A 20,627-nucleotide genomic window follows, 5' to 3' on the forward strand; every position below is an offset into this window, starting at 1 on the left:
GAAAAAAGAAACTATTGAATTCAGCCATTTTATCTCGCAGCTGTGAGTCTGAGGGCTGATCAAGGCCAAACAGAGCTCGGATGCACCCCACTATCATGGGAAACTCCCAGGCAGCTGCAAGCAGGCTGGGGGAGGAGTGATGGCATGGGAATCGAGGCTGTCAATTTCCACTTATTCCCTCCTTTTGAGTAGACTGGTTGCCCATTACTTGATAATTCCCTTCTCTGGTCATCCTTGACTATTTTCTTTCTCCTAATTTCCTGATATATTCACTCTGTATTGTGGGATAGCTGTTCAAGTGTATATCTTCTGCATCACTGATTTTCTGCAACATCAACTACGCTTACATTGCTACCAACGTAGACTTTAATTTTGTACTCACCTATTTTATTGAAATCCTAGTACTTTTTATTGTGGTAAAATGGGTTTGATATTTTTCTACTTTTTTTAATGGTTTTTACCAGCTCACATTCCTTTAAGGTTTTTTTAAAAATATTCTTGGTGAAACATTGATCAGAATTTTCATCTGTTCACTGGCAACATTTTTTAGTAAGTATACTTTATTTGGTAAGTCCTGCTGCTCATTAGTATTCTTGCTAGCTGGTCTTTTAGAATCTAGCTGGTTTCCAAAAGGTTCATAGAGCTGATTTAGAGTTTCTAATTCCAAAACTGCCTTTGAGTCTGTGTGGCTGACACCTTGACTATTTTCAGATTCCTTTGAAGTCTGTCCAACATCTCGACTGAAATTTCTCTCCTTTCATTTCTGTGTGTTCTTACAGTTCACTTCTCATTACTTGAGGTAATATAACCTAAATGCATTTGTTCCTTTCAACCAAAGGAGCCAGACTAATAATACACATCATTAGTAACTTCTAATTTAGAACTTCTTTCATGCTGTAGCATGGTATCTGTGTGAATATGTGTTCATGTGTGTATGTGTGTGTGCATATAAGAACCCATGTCATTCTTGTCTGTAAGGTGCATAAGGGGAAGTAGATACAATAAAATCAAAATTTCGGGGGGAAAAAAAAAACTTCGGAAATAAACACACACAAAAAATTCCATATCATGCAGTGTCTAAATAGGTCTCAAACAGTTTGGTTAATATTTTGTCTCCATTTGTTAGAAATTCACTAACTAGTATTTTGTCCAAACTGTCTTGACTTGAAGCTTTTTATAAATCTGCAACTCAAAATAGGATTTTCTCTCTGTGTCCACTGCTCAGCTGAATAGTCTGAACTTTGTGCAAGAAAATGATGGGGTAAATTTCAGTCAAATAAAGGGCTGGTTTGAAACGAAGTGGCAGAATGATCAGTAGGTGCAGCAACTGTTTCCAAAGACGGCTGCTGGAACAATGTTTCTTATTTAATGTGATTTTACTACTTCTCAAGAGTTGCAGCATGTTTCCCCTCTCTTTGTATCGGTCTGGGCTTGACTAATAAGATACGGCGTATGTATTAAATAGATGTAGGATCTTACTATTTATTGCTTTCTAATTTTTTTAACCTAATATAAATAACTTTCTGAGTCAAAGAATAGTATTCAGCAGCATGACGTAAGTGTTTTATTGTGTATTTGCCATAATTTGTATTGCCTTGTTCCTCTTTTAGCAAACTCTTTATAATTAGCATTAAGTTTTTTCTTAGGATAAATTTGTGGGTATAGAATATCTGAGTCTAGGGGATTCTGATATGTATTGCCGAATTGCTCAGGCAAAAGTTGTACAACTTTATATTCCTGTGAGCAGCATATTATCTACATAATTCTTTTTTCTTTGCTCTTTGAGGGCAGAAATTTTTTAATGCTCTGTTTATTGCTGTTATCAGGTATTAAATAAAATTTTTATTGAATGAATAGCTAACATTGTTATGTGACTATATGGAATTTATTAATGAGAATGCCACAACATTTTTCTTTTACAGTAGCTTATCAGATACTTCATTTAATATGAATATAATTCACAATTTTAGATAATTAAGGGTAAAAGAAATGAGTCTAATTGAGTTACTATAGGTATTACAGCTGTAGCAAAGACTGTAAATTAGTAAGATTGTAGACAAAGTAGGATTGGCCTTTGCTAGTGTAGATAATGTTAAATAACACAATGGACAGCTCCAGTCACGAAGTGGTCTCTCTTTCAGGTGGGCTTTAGAATCTTTTGGCTCAGCAGCTCATCATCAGAAGTCCCCCTGCCAGACTGAGTTGTCTCAGTTGATGTGTCCACAGGCTAGTGTGAGCAGGCTGACTTACGAGTCTGAACAAGAGAGCACTTGTCGCACCACAGCTTCAGATCATGGCCTTGAGGACTACAAGGTGGGCAGCAGTTTTATTATTTCTTTAGTAAGGCTTTTTGTTCTAAAGTGTTACTGATGTTGGGCCCAGACTGAAATTCCAGTCTGTATACTCTCTTCTGCCATTTTACCTTTAAAATGGAAGTGGGTATAGGAAGGGAGAGAGGGAAGGAGTGAGTAAGAGAGGAGGATCAATCAGCCACTCATGTTGGAAAGGCACTAGAGGTACAAATATCTTAGTATCTGCTCTCAGGAAGCCCTCAGTGGTGGAGGACACATGCAGGACACACTGTGTAATGAAATGCATCATGATAGACCTATGCTGTGGGTATTCAGAAGGCAGTAACTAAAAATATGACTAGGTTGTCAGGAGGAGTAATAATGTAGTGAAGCCATATTTTTTAGGTACTACTTGGAATTAGGATGGGAAGAAGCAAACAAACAAATGTGGAAAGGCATAGAATTGTAAGTACAGGCTGAATCTGAGGGACTCGAAGAAGTTTGGAATGGCTGCAGTGAATCATATACTTGGCGAAAAGAGGACAGTCCAACCAAGAAGAGTCTTAGATGTAAAATTTGTGAATTTGAAGGTTCCTAAGCAGCACACTGACATGATCTGTGTTGATGTTTTCAAAGCTCATTGCAGTTGCAGTGAGGAAAGAGGCATTGAGAAGGGCAAGATGAGAACCTGGAAGACTGACTAAGGTTGCTGTAGTCAGTCAGGTGAGAGCCAGTGCTGGCTTGGACTAAGGTAGTGATAGTGAGGGTGGGAGAGAAGCAGATAGATCTGAGAGATTTAGGTGGCAGAATATTACATCTGTGTGCGTGTGGGGTGGGGGGTGAATGTTACAGTATTATAAATAAGCTGAATATGACTGTCGTGAGTATGCAGTAACAGGCCTCTTCCACAAAGCTTTTGGTAAATATAGCCACTAAGACATCATATCTACCCATTTCATTGAAAGCTGTCTTTTTGATGATGCTTTTAGATGTTGGGTCTCTATGTTCTTAGCATAGTGGTTAAGAGTTGAATTATGGAATCAGATGCCCTTTCCTCTGCTACTTTCAGAGTTATATAATCTCCCCAAGCCTGTTTCTTCATCTATAAGGAAGGACAGTGATGTGAGGACAGGTCTTGGCACCAAGAATTTGCCACTGGATACATACTGGCTCTTTTTATTTATTTATTTATTTATTTATTTAAAAATTTTTTATTTATTGGTTTGAGAGAGAAGATGAGAATGAGAGAGAGAGAGAGAGAGACATATCAATTTATGGTTCTACTTACTTATGCATTCATTGTTTGATTCTTATATTTGCCCTGACCGGGGATAAAACCTGCAGCAATGGTGTAGTGGGACAATGCTCCAACCAATTGAGCTACCCGGCCACAGCTTGTTATTTATTTTTACTGACTGATGGATGGATGGATGATTGGCAAATAATTTGTTTCTCAGTGTCTTTGCTTGTAAAGCTTTGGTCCAGAAAAAATTTTCAAACCAAGTACCAAACATAATCAGTGAGAGTTAAGTGCATCTTAACTTGTAACAGTTGAGGATGTCATCCCTAAGGTGATGCATTATAAAGAAATGAGTATATGAACATTGACTAGGGCTATTACTTCATACTTAAAAAAAGAGAACCACATAAGTTTAGATATTGGAAAAGACTTTGGTGCACATAAAAATTAGTATTTTAAAACACAACAGCAGTATAGACAAATAATAGGGGTGGGAGAACATTTGAGCTGGATTTGTGTTGATTCCTAAACTCAGTGTTGATATCATTTGAAAGCTTGCTCACTAACCGCCCCCCACATTCATTTGTTATTAATTTACTTAGATTTTTAAAAATTTCTTAAATTTGTGCTAAGTTAGTTGTCTCTTGTTCTTTATGTAAATTTTTTCAGAAATATAATTGGTGTATACCTTCTCTTTAGTCTCCTTAATAAGTATTTCTATAAAACAATGAATGCAAACTTTTTCTGATTTTTAATCCCACATTTCCCAGCTGCAAAGCTATGTGTTTGTGTGTAAGCAATTATTTTTTCAGAGTTAATGTTGTTTAAATTTTTTTATTATATTTGTTTGAATTTGTAATAATCTATGGATTATTTCTAAACATTTTTTGTCACACTCAGAGTGTTATCACCAGTGAGTTGAGCACCACAATTATTCGAGCCAGTCCAATTCCATCAGAGGAACAGGCTGTGGAAAAGTTGAGAGAAAAAGGTCCATTTCAAAGTAGAGAAAAAGGAGCATTATCTTCTGTTATCCAGAAAAAGTCACATACAGAAAAAGTGACTGAAACTACTTCTCTGAGTAGCAAACCTGAAGATATAAAACCTGACTTTAGATTTAGTAAAGATCTTTCCTCCAAAAGTGGAGATCTGTTGGAAACCTCAGCGGCAGATTTGACTACAAATTCCAGTAAATCGGACCAGATTGACCTGAGTCATCTGACCAAGTCAGGTCTCAGGCACCCAGTTGTATCAGCAATGCCACAAGTTCCTGTGCCTCTCCAGGTGTCTGTGAATGAAAGTGAGAAAGCACCTTCAGAAGATACATCAACTACCAACAGTGCACTGAGTGGCCAGGTTCTTCGTCAGACGCCCTCTGGAAACCAGTGTGCCTCTATTCCAAGCCCTGTAATGTATGGCTCTGCTCCTGAGATGCAGAACCTGCCCACCTCAGTTCCTACACTCTTGACTCAACATTCTTTTACCACAGCTCCCTTTGCCCAGCAGTATTTGGGAACACTACCTGCAGCTGGAAATGTTGCTTTGCCTCACTGCTATGCTGGCAGCACCACAGTCTGTGGGTTCTCAGGAAGTTGTTCTTATCCTGCTGTCACAGGAGAGCATGTTCAGAACTCTGTGGCTGTAGACATTTGTCTAGGACAAAATATTGGCTCTGGATTGTTGGGTACCTCTTCTCTTTGTAACCCATGTTCTAATACTGTACATCAGAATCTTCTAACTGCAGCAAAATCTTTTCCTGTGCAATCTGTTGGTGTAAATTGTGGAACTGAACCATGGGATTCAGGAACAATGTCAGGATTTGGTGAGATGCTTTTTCTGTTAATGCCTGTTGTTGCTTGCTATTATTTAAAATCGAGTTTTCTCAAATGAGACCAAGCGGCTAGCTTTGTTTCAAGAGATAACTGATGGGCCTGAATTTCTAAGTTTTTTTCCTTTGTCCTGGATTTGGAACACAGACTATACATGTTTCTGGGCAAAGATTCCTGAAGTGGCCTTAAAAAATAATGAAAATTAATGCAGATGAAACTCCTAATACCTTTGTTTTCCTGTCTCTTTTGTGTTCTGCCCTTATGTTCTGTTATTCTTTCAACTAGGTAATGTGCAGTTTAGAGTCACTTCCCTGAAGGAGTGACTCTCCTTCCAGCTTAAGTCTTGACAGGTTACTGTTGTGGTAGTGAGAGAGAGCACCCTTTCACTCTTGTCTGCAGTAGCTGAACTGCTCTCTGATTCTCTTGTGGATGGTCACTTTGCTAAACAGAGCTGAGTGCTGTGCTTTTTCTGACCCAGTACACACAGCCATTGGTGTGCTGTCTTCAATGAAATTCCAGAGAAACTGCCTAACAATGGTGAAAAGACTGGTCATATTAAATATCCAAGTTAGAGCCTCTGTCGTTTCTTATTAGGTTTAGCAGTTATTTATATTTGTGGGAATAAAAAGGAAGAGATTAGTAACAGCTAATAAGAGTTGATTACATTTCCTTGTTCTCATTCCTTAGCTGGATTCAGCAGGAAAAAATTATTGACCAGCCTATGCTGAGGGTTACATATATGAAAGATGCCTAAAGATCTGGGGCAGTTTATACCATATCTCTGGCTATAAACAAGTAGTCTTCTATGAAAATTTCCATTTAATTAGTTGTGCATTTAATCAGGTATTTGCTCTACCTTGCATTTTGACTATGCTTTATCTTTACCCAGGGCATGTAAGGGTACCTGAGGAATTGAAGTTTCCTCATGCTTGCTGTGTTGGCATTGCTTCACAAACACACCTCAGTGTGCTTAACCCAACTGCCCGCTGGCTGCAGGTCAGCGTAGGGGTTCTCAGTGTCACTGTTAATGGTGAAAAAGTAAGTGTTTTATTAACTTTCTCTTTGACTTAGTAATTGTATTATGATTAATGCTGGATTTCTCTTTCGTCTAAAACTTCCTTTTATACTGGGAGTATGTTTCTTCCCTTATACCTAGCACAGAATCATTGGAATGGTATCTTTCTTGGTCCCTCTTTGTTGTAGTACTTCTGGTATGAGAAGTGAAATCTGAAGATGTTTTTCATTTCTGCCACTTATTATTAATCATTAAACTTGTTATTTATTTATAAAATCATGTAAATGTCCTTTTAGTGCTACTACCTAAATCACTGAAAGTTCTTGAGTTTCTGGTTTTGTTAAATGTAACTGAATATAAATTACTATCATTTGTCAAGAACACTAAAGGAACAAGTTACTCTTAGGGCCTACATCTTCATTTTGTAAGCAGTCTTTCTGACTAATTTATCTGATTATGTCCTTACATGTAAAGAGATAATAAATATCTATATTTGGTAGTTCAAGTGACAGAGAAAAGGGATCTTAAACTAATTGATTCTACTTGATTTTCAATGTGAAGCCCCTTTTTTTTTTTTAACAAGTCATGTGGCTCTTTTTGTTTTTTAAGGTGGATCTTTTAGCATACCCTTGTTTAGTTTTCAAGAATAAAATCATCGTAAGACCTCATGCCACAGAAGAGATAAAAGTACTTTTCATACCATCCAATCCTGGGATTTTCAGATGTATTTTCAGTGTTGCTTCTTGGCCATTTACAGCAGATGCTGAGGCAGTAGTCCAGGCAGAAGCCTTGGCAAGCAGAGTCATTCTCACTGCTATTGCTGAGACCCCTGTGATCGAGGTAATTATTTGTAAATGGGTCTTTGTCATACCTTGCATCTTAATGAAGGCTGTTCAACCTGAGAAGTAATATTTGGGGGGAAAAAATGAATTTGTGAATAAAAAGTTAATTTCCAGCTGAACATTGGTTCTTAATATCTTCTTATTCCAAAAATTAAAATTATTTGTTGTTTTACACAGATATATTATTTGTTGTTGAAACGGATATACTTGCTCAGATGTTTATAAAGCAAAGTATAGCATTAAACCTTATTTTCCACCTGATTTTCACTTTATATATTGATATTTACTTAGGAAAGTATCATGTTTATATTCCTCTTCCTCTTCTACACCTGAAGATTATTTGCTAGTTGAAAAACTTTCTCTTCTATAGTCATCTGTTTAGTGAAAGAAATAAGGTCTAACCCAGTTAGGATAATAAAGCAGTTATGGGATTACAGTATTCCCTCACTTATCGCAGGTATTACGTTCTAGACCCCCCTGTGATAGGTGAAAATCCACGAACTAGGAACCTTACATTTATTCTATACTCTTAAACCCACGTAACTTTAACAACATACATATACAGTACCGCAAAATCCCGCGATACAGTGAAAAATCCACGATAAATAATTAAATATAATATTTTTTTAAATCCCGCGATACAGTGAGGTCACGATAAGTGAACCGCATATAGAGAGGGACACTGTATATGATTCTAGGACATTGGCTCTCAATCTTGGCTGCACATTGGAATACTGTTGGTTCTTTTTTAAAAAATATCTTTTATTGACTACGATGTTACAGTTGTCCCAATTTTTACCCCTTTGCCCCCTTCCGCCCGGTACCCACCTTCCCTCCAGCAATGTCCTGCATCCCACTGTTAGTTCATGTCCATGGGTTGTTTGTGTAAGTTCTTTGACTTCTCCCTTTCCTATACCATTCTTAACATCCCCGTGTCTATTTTGTTCCTACCAATTATGCTTCTTAATCCCTGCATCATTTCCTCCATTCTTCCCTTTCCCCTCCCAGCTGATAACCCTCCAAATAATCCTCATACCTATGATTTTGCTCCTGTTCTGGTGACTTGCTTAGTTTCTTTCTGTTTTTTTAGATTCAGGTGTTGATAGTTGTGAGTTTGTTGTCATTTTAATGTTCACAGTTTTGATCTTTTTCTTTTTCTTAATTAAGTCCCTTTAACATTTCATGTAATAAGGGCTTGGTGGTGATGAGTTTCTTTAGTTTTACCTTGTGTGGGATGCACCTTATCAGCCCTTCCATGCTAAATGATAGCTTTGCTGGATAGAGTAATCTTTGTTTTAGGTCCTTGCTTTTCATCACTTTGAATACTTCTTGCCAGTCTCTTCTTGTCTGCAAAGTTTTTTTTGAGAAATCAGCTGATAGTCTTATGGGAACTCCTTTGTAGGTAACTCACTTCTTTTCTCTTGCTGCTTTTAAGATTCTATCTTTATCTTTATCTTGAACCTTTGGCACTTTAATTATAATGTGTCTTTGTGCGGTTCTCCTTGGGTCTAGCTTGTTTGGGACTCTGTGCTTCCTGGACTTGTATGTCTATTTCCTTTGCCAAATTAAGGAAATTTTCTTTCATTATTTTTTCACATAAGTTTTCAATTTCTTGCTTTTTCTATGCTCCTTCTGGCACCCCTATAATTCAGATGTTGGTACATTTAAAGTCATCCCAGAAGTTTCTAAGCCTCTCCTCAGTTTTTTTTCTTCTTTCAATTCTTGTTTCTTCTTTCTGTTCTAATTGAATGTTTATTTCTTCATTTTGTCCCAATCACTGATTTCAGTCCTGGCTTCTTTCCCATTACTGTTGGTTCCCTGTATATTTTTCTTTATTTCACCTTACATAACCTTCACTTCTTTTATTTTTTGGCCGTAGTCAATCATTTCTCTGAGCATCCTTATCACCAACGTTTTGAACTTTGCATCTGATAGGTTGGCTGTCTCCATTTTGTTTGGTTCTTTTTTCTGGGGTTTTGTTCTGTTCTTTCATTTGGGCCATATTTCTTTGCCTCCTCAATTTGTCAGCCTCCCTGTGTTTGTTTCTGTGTTTTTGGTAGAGCTGCTTTGACTCCATATCTTCATAGTATGGCCTAATGTATTAGGTGTCCTGTAGGGTCCAGTGGCACAGCCTCCCCTGTCGCCCAAGCTGGGTACTCTAGGTGCATCCTTCATGTAGACTGTGTACACCCTCCTCTTATAGTTGAGCCTTGGTTGCTGTTGGCAGGTCAATAGGAGGGATTTGCCTGGACCAGTCAGCTGCAAGGACTGGCTGTGACCACTGACCACCAACCTCCACTCTTCGTGGAGGACCAGCTTTGCAGGTCCAGGGTGGTGGTGCTCTGCCATGGTCTGTAGTTGTCCACTGGCTGTGCTCACCCTGGGGTTTCCCACATGGTACAGGCAAAGGTCAGCCCCCACCTGTGTTTTGTCCGGGACCACCCTGCCTGAGCTATAAAGCAATCTGAGATGGCTGGTACTTGTGCTGGGCTTGGAGATTCTTAGGCGAAGTCAAGCTGTGAATCTTAAGCTGGCTGCTGCTAGTGTTTGGCCTGGAGCTCAGTTAGGCCAGCTGTTGCTTGTTTGATAGGGTTTAGGAAGTTGTGAAGCAGGAGCCAAGACCAGCCATTCATATGGAAAAGAAGCTTGGGTGGGTCCATAAGTTTGGTGGGGCAGAGTCTCTAGGGATCTCTGAGGTGATTCAAACAGAGTAAGCCAGGTTGATGGAGTCTCAGATGCGGGGAGGGTTTAGAAAAGAGACAACTGTCTCTGCTCACCTTGATACCAGACACTTCAGTTTCTCCCTGTATATCACTGGTGCCTTTCCAGCTGCTTCCCTGGTGCTGGAGCTCAGAGAGAGTGAGTCTGAGTAGGTGAGTCCATGTGTGGGTTCTTCAAGAGGAATTGCTTGATGCTCCAGCAGTTTCTTCCACTGACTCCATCCCTGCTTGTTTTTGCAGCTAGAAGTTGTGGGCATTTATCTTCCTGGCACTGGAACCCTGGTTGAGAGGCCTGGTGTGGGGCTGGACTCCTTGCTCATGCGCTATCCCTTCCAAATTTTTATCTACCATATGTCGGTGAGAGACCAGCCCATTACGCATCTGCGCCCCTTCTACCAGTCTTGATGGATGTGTTTTTTTTAATTCTGTAGTTGTCAGACTTCTATTCAACTTGATTTCTTGTTAGAGTTTAAGTAGTTGTCTGAGTACAATATTACTCCCCACAGATCACTGCATGCCTTACTCTGTCACTTTTTCTAGGTCTCTGCTCAGATGTCACCTGAACACTATTTATAGAATGGCAATCCTCACCTGTCCCATCATCCCCACCCTCCTACTTGCTTTTACTTTCTCTTTAGCATTTTTCAGCACTTGGCATACTAAATCAGCGATATTCATCTGGTGTGCCTCAATATTTTAAAACATGCAATACCTGACTATTTATTCGGGTGCACTGACCTCTTTTCCCTTAGATTGTCCAATTTTAAAATGACAACAGCCAACACAACAGTAGCCATCTGGGGATTTATCTTCCTGACACTGGAACTCTGGTTGAGGGGCCTAGTATGGGGCTGGGCATCTGTTAAGTTCTCTCTCTCCTCATCTGTTAGGTGTGCTATCTGCTCGTTGCTTTCTTCGTTGTGTCATTGGGTCCTCTATCTGCCCCTCCTTCTAGGCCATACTTCTCTGTCTCCTCATCTTGACAGCTTTCTGTGTTTGCCTCTGTGATTTGGGTAGGGCTGTCACACCTGGTACGTTATAGGGGGTGGAGACTTAGGTGTTCATTAGTGCTGGCGCCTGTTTCACCGGCGTTTTGGTGCTGTATGTGGGGAAGGGGTCTGAGAGGGAGCAGTGCCGGCTGCCACTGCTTTTCCAGGCACTTCTCCCTCTTCCTGTACTAAGCAAGCTGCCTCCTTTTCGAGACTGGTAGCTTCTTCCTCCACCCCAATCCCCACTGGCTTTCACAGTCAGAAGCAATGTGGCTCTATTTTCACTAGCACTGGAACCACAAGCTATGCAGTCTGGTCTGGGGCTGGGATTGTGTTTTTCGCCACTGCTACTGCTAGCTGTGCCTGCCCGCCCTGCTCCCCCGTGGGCCCTCCAGCCCTGCTGCTTGCCAAGCACCGCCCACCCCCGTGGCCGCTGCACCTCCTGGCTTTCTGGCTGATTATTTCTTCTTTATTTCTTTGCTGAACTTCTCTGTAGTTTCGAGTTTCTGGGTTTTCTGGGTTTTTTTTTTTGTTTGTTTGTTTGTTTTTTAGTTTTGAAGTGGTTGTAAATAGGAATTTAGTTGTGAGGAGACACAGCGTGTGTATTTACACCTCCATCTTGACCAGAAGTCTAGTCCATTTTCCATTGCTTCTTGAATCTTCCATTTTTCCCTTTTTCGTGGCCTCTGTTCTCTTATCTATATTTAAAAGGTACGTATTTTATCATTTGTTTCAGATTATTTCTACTCTTTTGGGTGATAATTCTACTAGTTTTGCTGGATCTCTCTGATTATTTTCTTCAGGTGGTTTCTAATTTTTTAATTGCTATTTTAAATTTTTAAGTGAGAGCTCACATTCATAGTGCCTGCTTTTTGCTCTAGAAATCCCATGTGTCCTAGTTTTGCAAAGTGTCCCTGGAGAGCGCTTTGCATAAATGCTGGGGGCACTAAAGGTTTCAGTGATTTTTGGCTTGGTGCTCCCATACTTGGTGTGGCATAGGCTTGGGGTTTCATTTTCTTGCAAGTGGTCTTCCAGGATCCATTCATCCCTGGACAGACTTCTTTATTGTCTCCTTGGACATGTAAGTAGAGTTTTCCTGGTTTTCATAAAGAAGACATTTTTTTGAGTTTCTGTACATGGAGTTCAACTTCCATTCTAGCCTCACCCTACCAACCATAAGCTCATTCCTATCTTTTGTTCTTAGAAGGTTACTGAAGCTCAACTACCTTAGGGGTGAGTCAACCCCACACTTTCATGGGCTGCCATGAAGATAACTCCAATTTGCCAGCCTGCTTTAAACTATGTATATGTTTCTATTTTTTAATTTCAGCTCACAGTCAGTATTATTCTGTATTAGTTTCAGATGTACAACACAGTGGTTAGGAAGTCATAAACTTCACACAGTGGTTCTCCCGATGTTTCAAGTACCCACGTGACACCATACATAATTATTACTATATTAGTGACTATATTCCCTACTCTGTAATTTACATTTGTTACTGTTCTGTAACTACCAATTCGTACTTCTTACTCCCTTCACTCTTTATCCAGTTCCCAAACCCCTTGCATCTTACAACTGTCAGTCAGTTCTCAGTATCTATGAGTCTGTTTCTATTTTGTTTGTTTATTTTGTTTTAAATATTTTATTTACTTATTTTTAGAGAGAGGGGAAGGCAGGGAGAAAGAGAGGGAGAGAAATATCAGTCAGTTGCCTCTTGCACACCCCAGCTGGGGACCTGGCCCACAATTCAGGCATGTGCCCTGAGTGGGAATCAAACCGGCAACCTTTTGGTTCACAGGCTGGCACTCAACACACTGAGCTACATCAGCCAGGGCTGTTTATTTTGTTTTAATTTGAAAGACTATATGAACCTCTGTGTTCACTGAAGTATTATTTACAATAGCCAAGATATGGAAGCAATCCAGGTGCCCTCAGTAGATGAGTGGATAAAAACAAGCTGTGGTGCATATACACAGTAAAATACTACTCAGACAAAAAAAGAATGAAATCTGGCCTTTTCCAATAGCGTAGATGAACTTAGAGGGTTTTTTTGCTAAGTGAAATAAGTCAGAGGAAGACAAATCCCAGTCTGCTTTCGATTTTGCTTTATTTTAGGTTTGGCTAGGCTAAAAATCTTTATGTGTGTATTAAATATTATTCAGCACTTCTATATGCTTGGGTGTGAGAGGTCTGTATTAGACTGGTCTTTATTTAAAGAAATCAATCTGTTGTGATGATAGGCACTCCTTTTAAACTTTGATATGTCTATTTTGATATCACTTTAAATATTTTTAGTATTGTCAGAAGTTTGTAATAAATCTAAAAATGCCAACATGTTTGAAGAAAATTGAGAAGTCAGTATTGTAATAGAATTCATTAAAGGGAGTGCTATATATTTTATAAAATTGTCAGTTTGTGTGAATATCTAAAAGTCCTTTCAAAGCAACAGCGGTTAAGATGTTGCTTTGTTCTGTAGAACAAACTACATCAAAAAAAGAATTTAATATTTATTTTTTTAGAAATAACAATCATAAAATAGCCCAAGAAAACTTAGGTAAGTTTACCTTTAATGCTGACTCTTGTGGCTGAAAGGGCAGTGGTATGAACATAAACTTTGATATTTATTAATATATTGCTTTTTATAAATCAGGTTTTTTTTTCTCATAATTAGGCAGAAACAGAAAAGAAAGATGTTCTTGATTTTGGTGACTTGACTTACGGAGGCTGGAAAGCTCTCCCATTAAAACTGATAAACAAGACACATGCCATCGTGCCAATCAGACTTATTATTAATGCTGTAAGTACCAATGTACAATAAGAACCCATTTACAGAGCACAATGATTTTGAATTCTAGACACTTCTAATATCATTCTTGGTTAATATTTTCTATGAAAGTAAATTTTTTTGTTAGAAGATTTTGTCAACAAGTTTAGTATTTTACCAACTGTTGGCTTTACTGAAACTTATTCTACTTCTGAACAGAATGCCATAGCCTGGCACTGCTTCACATTTTCCAAGGAACCCATCCATGTTTCTATGGAAGCTCTTCCTTATGCTGATGTGATTGCTCACCTGGCAGCTCCTTCTGTGATCAATCACATGATGCCCGCCAGTTACGATGGACAGGTAAGCTGGGTGGGTTGAAGAACTGGTTTAGAATTAAAAAGGCAGTTAAGTTTCCGAACTACTTTTCTTTCATTAAAATTTTAATCAATGCCAGTATTCACTAAAATTTTTTAAAATATTACAGGATCCAGAATTTTGGATGATTTGGGTTCTTTTTCATAGTCCAAAGAAACAGATCACTTCTTCAGGTATCATGTTTATATTTTGTCAGAATTTCTTTGCTCTACTGGAATAAATTACAAAGTTGAAGCTTATATCATATTCAGTGAATATGAATACTTTGAGTCATTTGCCAAATATTTTATGTTGTTTTAAAAACGGGACAGAGAACATACTCTTTTGGGTCAAATCCTTGTAATTGTGCGTAACTCAAACAAGTACCACTGAAAACTTTTGGGAATCTTTTCTGTTAACTGGTTTTATTACATCTACCAATTGAATGTTTTCCTTTTTCTCCTTTCCTCCACTTATTTCTATTTCTTGTTGTTCTTTAAAAAAAATTATCTTGCTTAAGATTTCTTGTGATCCCTGAGGTCACCATGTTTGACCACTCATAACATTTAGAATTAAATAAATCTGGTGCATGAACTAAAAGATTGAACTTTTATAGAAATTCAAGACTCAGCAGAAGAATTCTTGGCAAGAGTTGATATAGAAGTTGATAGCCCAAACCCTACACCAGTCATTAAAAGTATTAGTCTTCGAGCAAGAACAGGAATAGCCAGGATCCATGCTCCAAAAGACTTACAGGTACTCTAAACTCTTCTCTTTGCCATTATTTGATGTTGAGGTTGATTTCATTCTAATTGTGACAGTTATTTTAAATGCCTGTTTTACCCCATCCTCTAGACTATGCATTTGTTTGCCAGTGTGGCTTCTTCAACAAAGCAGCACTTACCTTTGAAAAATGCAGGGAATATTAACGTTTACTTAGATGTCAAGGTAAGAATTTGTACCGGTTCTATGATATAGTATTTTCTCAGACTATGCAACTATGAATATCTCCTATTTTGAAGGTACTGTGCTACCTCCCTTGTCAGAGGGCTGTAGGGATCAAATATAAGAATCTGCACAAGTGCTTTAAGAGCTGGGTGTTACACTAATATAAAATAGATAAGGAACTTTAACATCTAATGTTTCATATAAAAGAACCAAGTTATTGATTAGTTCTGAAAAATTTGTGTGTTCTCCTTTAGCTAGGTAGAATTGGAGGAGAGTGATCTACACATAGAAGTTATTTCTAAGACATATGGTTGAGTAAGAGTGTAGGGTGTTAGTGACCAGGAACAAGGGATGGGGTGTAAGATAAAGTTTGCTGTGGAAGAGGAAGGAGAAAGAAATAACCTTTTCAAGAAAATAAAACAAGGTAGGATGGTGGTGAATAAGAGGGAAGGGAAAAATAACCTGTCATAGTGAATGAGAAAGGCACACAAGACAAAGAGAGTAACTGAGTAAAAGCCATATTTGCATAAGTCAACATTTAGCTATAATTATATAAATATTTAGATCCCAGATCAAGGAAGTCACTTTTCAGTGGTTCCGGAGACTCTGTTCCTTAAACCTGGAGAAGAACATGAAGTTATCGTTTCATTTACTCCAAAAGATCCCAAAGCCTCTGAAGAAAGGTAATATAAAGTTGTTTGTAATGACAAGTTTTTATTCACTTCTCAAAATAGCCACTTACTTAGCTATGCTTCGGTCCACAGTCTGAATGATAGAGTATATGTTTTACCTCACCTAACAGATGATAGCTTTTTTTCACCTCTTTCATTTAGCCTCAGAGTTTCTTCTGACTAGCTGACTAGAGATTTTTTTAAAATCACTATTTCCAAGTATATTCTGACAAGGTGAATAATAGAATGTCAGTCTTGATGTTTCTCATTAACTTTTTTTCTCTCTACAAGGAAACCATTGGTTGACCTTGTCTGTTGTTAGTTTAAAATACTTCTCTCCACTCCTTCTCTGTGTCTGGTACTTTTTGGCACTCATATCATAAATGGGTGACTATCACCATAGAATGGTCAGAGCATGGCTGTCATTAGTATTGAACTTGCTTGATAAACTTAGTGCCCTGAGACACACTTATGACCTAGGCTTACAGAATGCATTAGAGGTCTCAGTCTGCTACTGTGACCTGCAGCACTTGCCCTCACCTTCACTGTGTTAACTCTTTCATCTGGGAAACATTCCTCATAAAATTATTTGGGTAGTGTTCCTACAGCCCCATGAACTTCTCTCCCACCTCAGTAGATGCCATTGTGACAGTGTACTTATCTGTAGTCTCTTTTGTAATGTGAGCTCTAATGGTGGGAAGGGCATTATAGCCTCAGCACCCAGCTCAGTCGCTTCAACAAAAGAAACATGTAGGAAATAGTTGCCAAATGAATTCTGGACATTCAATTTAGATGGTTTTCTTTGTTAGGATCTTGAAAATATTTGTGCAGCCATTTGGACCTCAGTATGAAGTAGTGTTAAAAGGTGAAGTGGTTCCTTCAAGAAATAAACCTCTGGCACCTGGATCTTGCTGCTCAGATATTACATCAATTTTATCCAACAAGCAGTTTCTGGCTTGGGGTGGTGTCCCTCTTGCTAGAACACAGTAAGTATAGCAGACTCTGAGTGCTGAGATTTTGCTGTTGTCACCTAATATTATTCTCCAGTGTGTTAGTTAGGACCATATTAATATCTTTAGAATCGAGTAAAGCTGTCTTATACTCTTTAATCTTTCTATCATGAATTTAAATTTTTTATTAAAATTTTCACCCATTTTTAAATGCAATCTAAAAAATAGGTTTCAATTTTCTTACGCTTTTTGGTAAATTCTTTGCTGATTTCCAAATTTAGGCAATTAGGAATATCTTTGCTCCTTCTCTGGAAAGCACTATGAAGAGGTAGGAAGAAAAAAAATAATCAGAGGCATTGCATTCTGTTTAAGGAATTTACAAACTAGTTAGTGAATACTTGGTGCTATAAAGTGAAGGATATAAGGAGTAGATATATTCTATTATAGTTTAATGTGAATTATACCTCTAATTTTATTCTTATATTTATTTTGAGTATACATTATTGATAACTGAGTTAATAAAATTAATTGGCATGTAATAGGTAATATGTATAGTAATATTTTTCCATTCATAAACATAGCAACATAGTGAAATTTTTTTACCAGTCTCATCAGTAAAATTTCTGATTCACAACCTAGGTAATTATTAATCCTAAATGTTTACTCTTTTATATTTTACACTTTTGTATTTATCCTAAGTGTTTTGCCTATATGTTTCTGTGGTACCTGAGAAATGAAGTTCTGGCTGAATCTCTGCTATAGGTATAAAGAAATTATTTCTTTAAAATTATAGTTTTGTCAGTACAAAAAGGATCTCATTGAACTTTCTTTATATAGTGTTCATATCACTGCTTAATTATCATGTAGTTATCTGTATCTTGTCCTGTTCCAATAGCAGCTTTCAAAAAGATACAGTAAGATAAAAACAGTTCAGTAAGAAATGACTTCTCTGGGAAAATGAGACACAGTTACCATAAAGGTGGCACCCGAAGTCTTCATAGGAGACCCTGGGGACTTGATGTGAGTCTTGGGCTTGGTTCTGACAGGAGTCACATCATTCAGAGGCTAAGAACAAACCAGTTATTATGTGAGAGTATAGCCATTTCTGCTACAGATTTCAGAGAGATGTTTCTTCCAGGGCTCCCTTTAAAGAGAAATTTGTATATTATAGTGAATCTCAAGGAGAAACAGTCTCCAGCCCGTAGATGCATCACACCTGAACATCCAAGAGAAGGTGTTATCTGAGTGCTAAAGCGTGTGGTGGTTTGATTTTGAAATAGCATAGGCACCTTGAAGAATGTGCAGACTGCATGTTGTTTAAGAAGCTCTCTGTAAAGATTTCCCTCAGCTATAGACTTTTGAAAATCCTGAATGACAGTGAGTGTGAAGTATTATACTATGCCCTCTTCAATAGTTCCTGTGTTGTTGGTGATATGTGTCATGCTTTTTGCAGCCATTTAAGAGGGAATCAGGGTTGACATATGTCAAAAGGAAGGACTGAACAAGGACATATACCTATAGAGAAGGTTTATATGTCAAATTTTTTCTCAAAACATTAATTGTGGTCTGCTTCAATATTTGTACAAATAGTTAATTGAGGCTTTTCCTTTAAGTCTGTGCTATGTGAGGTAGCCAAAATAATTAACCTGTTCAGCTCAACCATTAATGTCCAAGTTGAAAAAAAGAGGAAAATTACGTTTGGTATGCCATAGCAGTCATAGCACTTATCCTACAACTGTTCTTGTCCATTTAGCCAAAGGCAAAAGAAAATTCTTTAAGAGCCAATCATCATCCTTATGTTCTGACAGAATTTACTGCCTTGTGCTAAAATTTTTAATAAACGATTAATATAGTAGAGATGGCTGGTCTTAAAAGTCAGCTGCTCCTTAGATGCCATACCATCCGGAAATCTCACCTACAAAATTAATATGTGCTAAACTTTTCTTAAATCAGAAATCACTTTAGTTAAGTTGAAAACAGGGACAGTTTTCTGTGTGCTTTTGGACTTGTCAGAAGCATTTTTTCCTTAGCTCCTTCCTGCGTGAAGGGCCTTCAGACTGTCTTTTACTTGACTTCACTTCCTCATGGAGATTCACCAAAGAAGATTAGATCTTTATAATCTAACAGATGTATGAGTAAGTCACATGCCGGTTCAGGGAACTGACCCAAAAAGCCTGTTGTGTCACCTGTTTACTAGAGTTGTGTAGATGTCTTACCTCAGCCTGAAGGAGCTTGCCAGTCCTGTGAGAATAGCACTACCTTAGTTTATGGTACACCACCACGTGGTTGGTTTAAAGTGGGTTTTTGTGAAAGTAACAATTCCAAAGCATTAAATGGGTATTAAACATGTTGATGTATGTATTTAGGGCAGCACCTAGCTAAATTATGGATTTTTGTTTCTTTAATTCTCCTCACCCACATCCTGGTGTCCTGCATAGAACAATAATTTTTCCCATCACAAGTAGCTTCTGCTACTTCTTCCTCTATTAGGATGTTGCAGCAGAGTTCATGATAAAGAATTGTACTGTCTGCTTTGAAAACAACCTTATTTTCTTTTCCACTATGAAATGTCCTAGGATGCAGACAGAGGCTATGACTCAGTAGTTACTGAGAGGACTCAAATCAGCTGGGAGGTGATGCTGTCCTACTGGGTGCCTTTCTGTGCGGTACTTCACATTCCCTGTCTTGCCTTATAGAAGAACATGCTTGTTGGAAAAGGGAGATTTAAAGCGAGCTCTTCTTCCAGAGTGTGGAGGAAAATTTTATATATAATTTGGGGGGGCAATATTCTCATTGACTTAAGGGGTTTGCCTCAGTTGCAAATAAGAATGATAATTCATAAATTAAAATTATGTTTTCCATGGGTAAAGTGGTATTTCATTTGATCTTACTATTATTAGAGTTCTATATTTCTTCATATAATTATTCATTCACTCTAGTTTCTAATAAGTCTGCTTACATACTTTAGCTATTTGTTGGTTAGGTTTTTAGTATTTTTTTCTTATTTGTATGGAATCTTTACATAATAAAGGTGTTAACCCTTTTTATGTATAGTTCCTTTTTAAAACTAGAACTGAGGCCTCCCCCCAGCAACCCCGCACTTTAATAGCTCTGGTACTTGGAAGTGATAACAACATTTCCTTAAAATGAAAAATAAATAAACATGAAAACTTTTTAAATGATTTTTTTTTCAAGCAATTCTTTGCCAGTGGAAGGCTTTTCTCAGGTGTGCTGATAGTCCGAAGTCTTAGATTTTAATCTGAGATAAAGGTCAGATATTATTCTCCGCTGATGAGAGGATTTATGTACTCCCAAAGATTGAAGGATTTTTTATTACCAGCGAGCTGCTTTTCATATGTCCATTCTACTTCTGTTGTAACTTTTTTAAACTATGGTTTAATTCAGTGTACTGTTTAAAAGACTTCTTTGTGCAAATGAGCCTCTTAGAGTGAAAAATCTGGGCAATGTGCCCAGGACCCCTGTTTACTTGAAAGCTAGGTATTTGAGCTGAGTGTGGTGTTGACTTGATGAATTTGTTAATCTGGATTTTCACTGATGAATATTTTATAAGACAGATAATACCTGTACATATAGTATAACTAGTAAGGGCAGCTAAAGAACTGTAATAAGAGTGAGATTAAACCAAAAATCTTCTGATTTGGTGAGTCTTTGGCATGTGTTTTCAGAAATATAGACTTCTAGGACTGTGGAGAGATAATTCCAGGCTGCTAAAAGGGCATAAGCAATCAGTCATCTCTAAGCATTGCAGTTGGTTTTAGATTTGTTTTTTATAATTGTAAGCAATACCCATGCAGGAAAAGCACATTTAAAATATATAATTGTTTTCAGATTTCAGAAACTAGCTTTAAGAAATAATTCTACGTCTACAGCCCAACACTTACGATTGCTAATTAGAGGACAAGATCAAGACTGCTTTCAGGTTCGTAGAGTACTTGGTTTTGTTCTGTTTTGTGTTCTGTCTGGATCCAGAACACTTACCTATGCAGACC

At 37.8% G+C, this 20,627-nt stretch overlaps 1 protein-coding gene across 4 annotated transcripts in view; it reads left to right on the forward strand.

Annotated features, from left to right (window-relative positions):
* The window catches only part of CEP192 (centrosomal protein 192), a 155,271-nt gene that overhangs the window by 81,592 nt on the left and 53,052 nt on the right, over positions 1-20,627 (forward strand). For 3 of the 4 annotated variants that reach the window (XM_090285856.1, XM_090285858.1, XM_090285857.1), the window contains exons 20-31: positions 2,142-2,313; positions 4,432-5,353; positions 6,250-6,398; positions 6,985-7,215; positions 13,599-13,724; positions 13,911-14,054; positions 14,179-14,242; positions 14,665-14,804; positions 14,904-14,996; positions 15,561-15,679; positions 16,477-16,653; positions 20,467-20,557. In XM_090285856.1, the coding sequence (XP_090141982.1) occupies positions 2,142-2,313; positions 4,432-5,353; positions 6,250-6,398; positions 6,985-7,215; positions 13,599-13,724; positions 13,911-14,054; positions 14,179-14,242; positions 14,665-14,804; positions 14,904-14,996; positions 15,561-15,679; positions 16,477-16,653; positions 20,467-20,557 (2,428 nt within the window). The remainder of the gene's footprint in view (positions 1-2,141; positions 2,314-4,431; positions 5,354-6,249; positions 6,399-6,984; positions 7,216-13,598; positions 13,725-13,910; positions 14,055-14,178; positions 14,243-14,664; positions 14,805-14,903; positions 14,997-15,560; positions 15,680-16,476; positions 16,654-20,466; positions 20,558-20,627) is intronic. The other variant, XM_090285859.1, reaches the window with a different exon arrangement.

Source organism: Furipterus horrens, unplaced genomic scaffold (assembly GCF_987537825.1).
Source record: "Furipterus horrens unplaced genomic scaffold, mFurHor1.1.pri manual_scaffold_8, whole genome shotgun sequence".
Lineage (NCBI taxonomy): Eukaryota > Metazoa > Chordata > Mammalia > Chiroptera > Furipteridae > Furipterus > Furipterus horrens.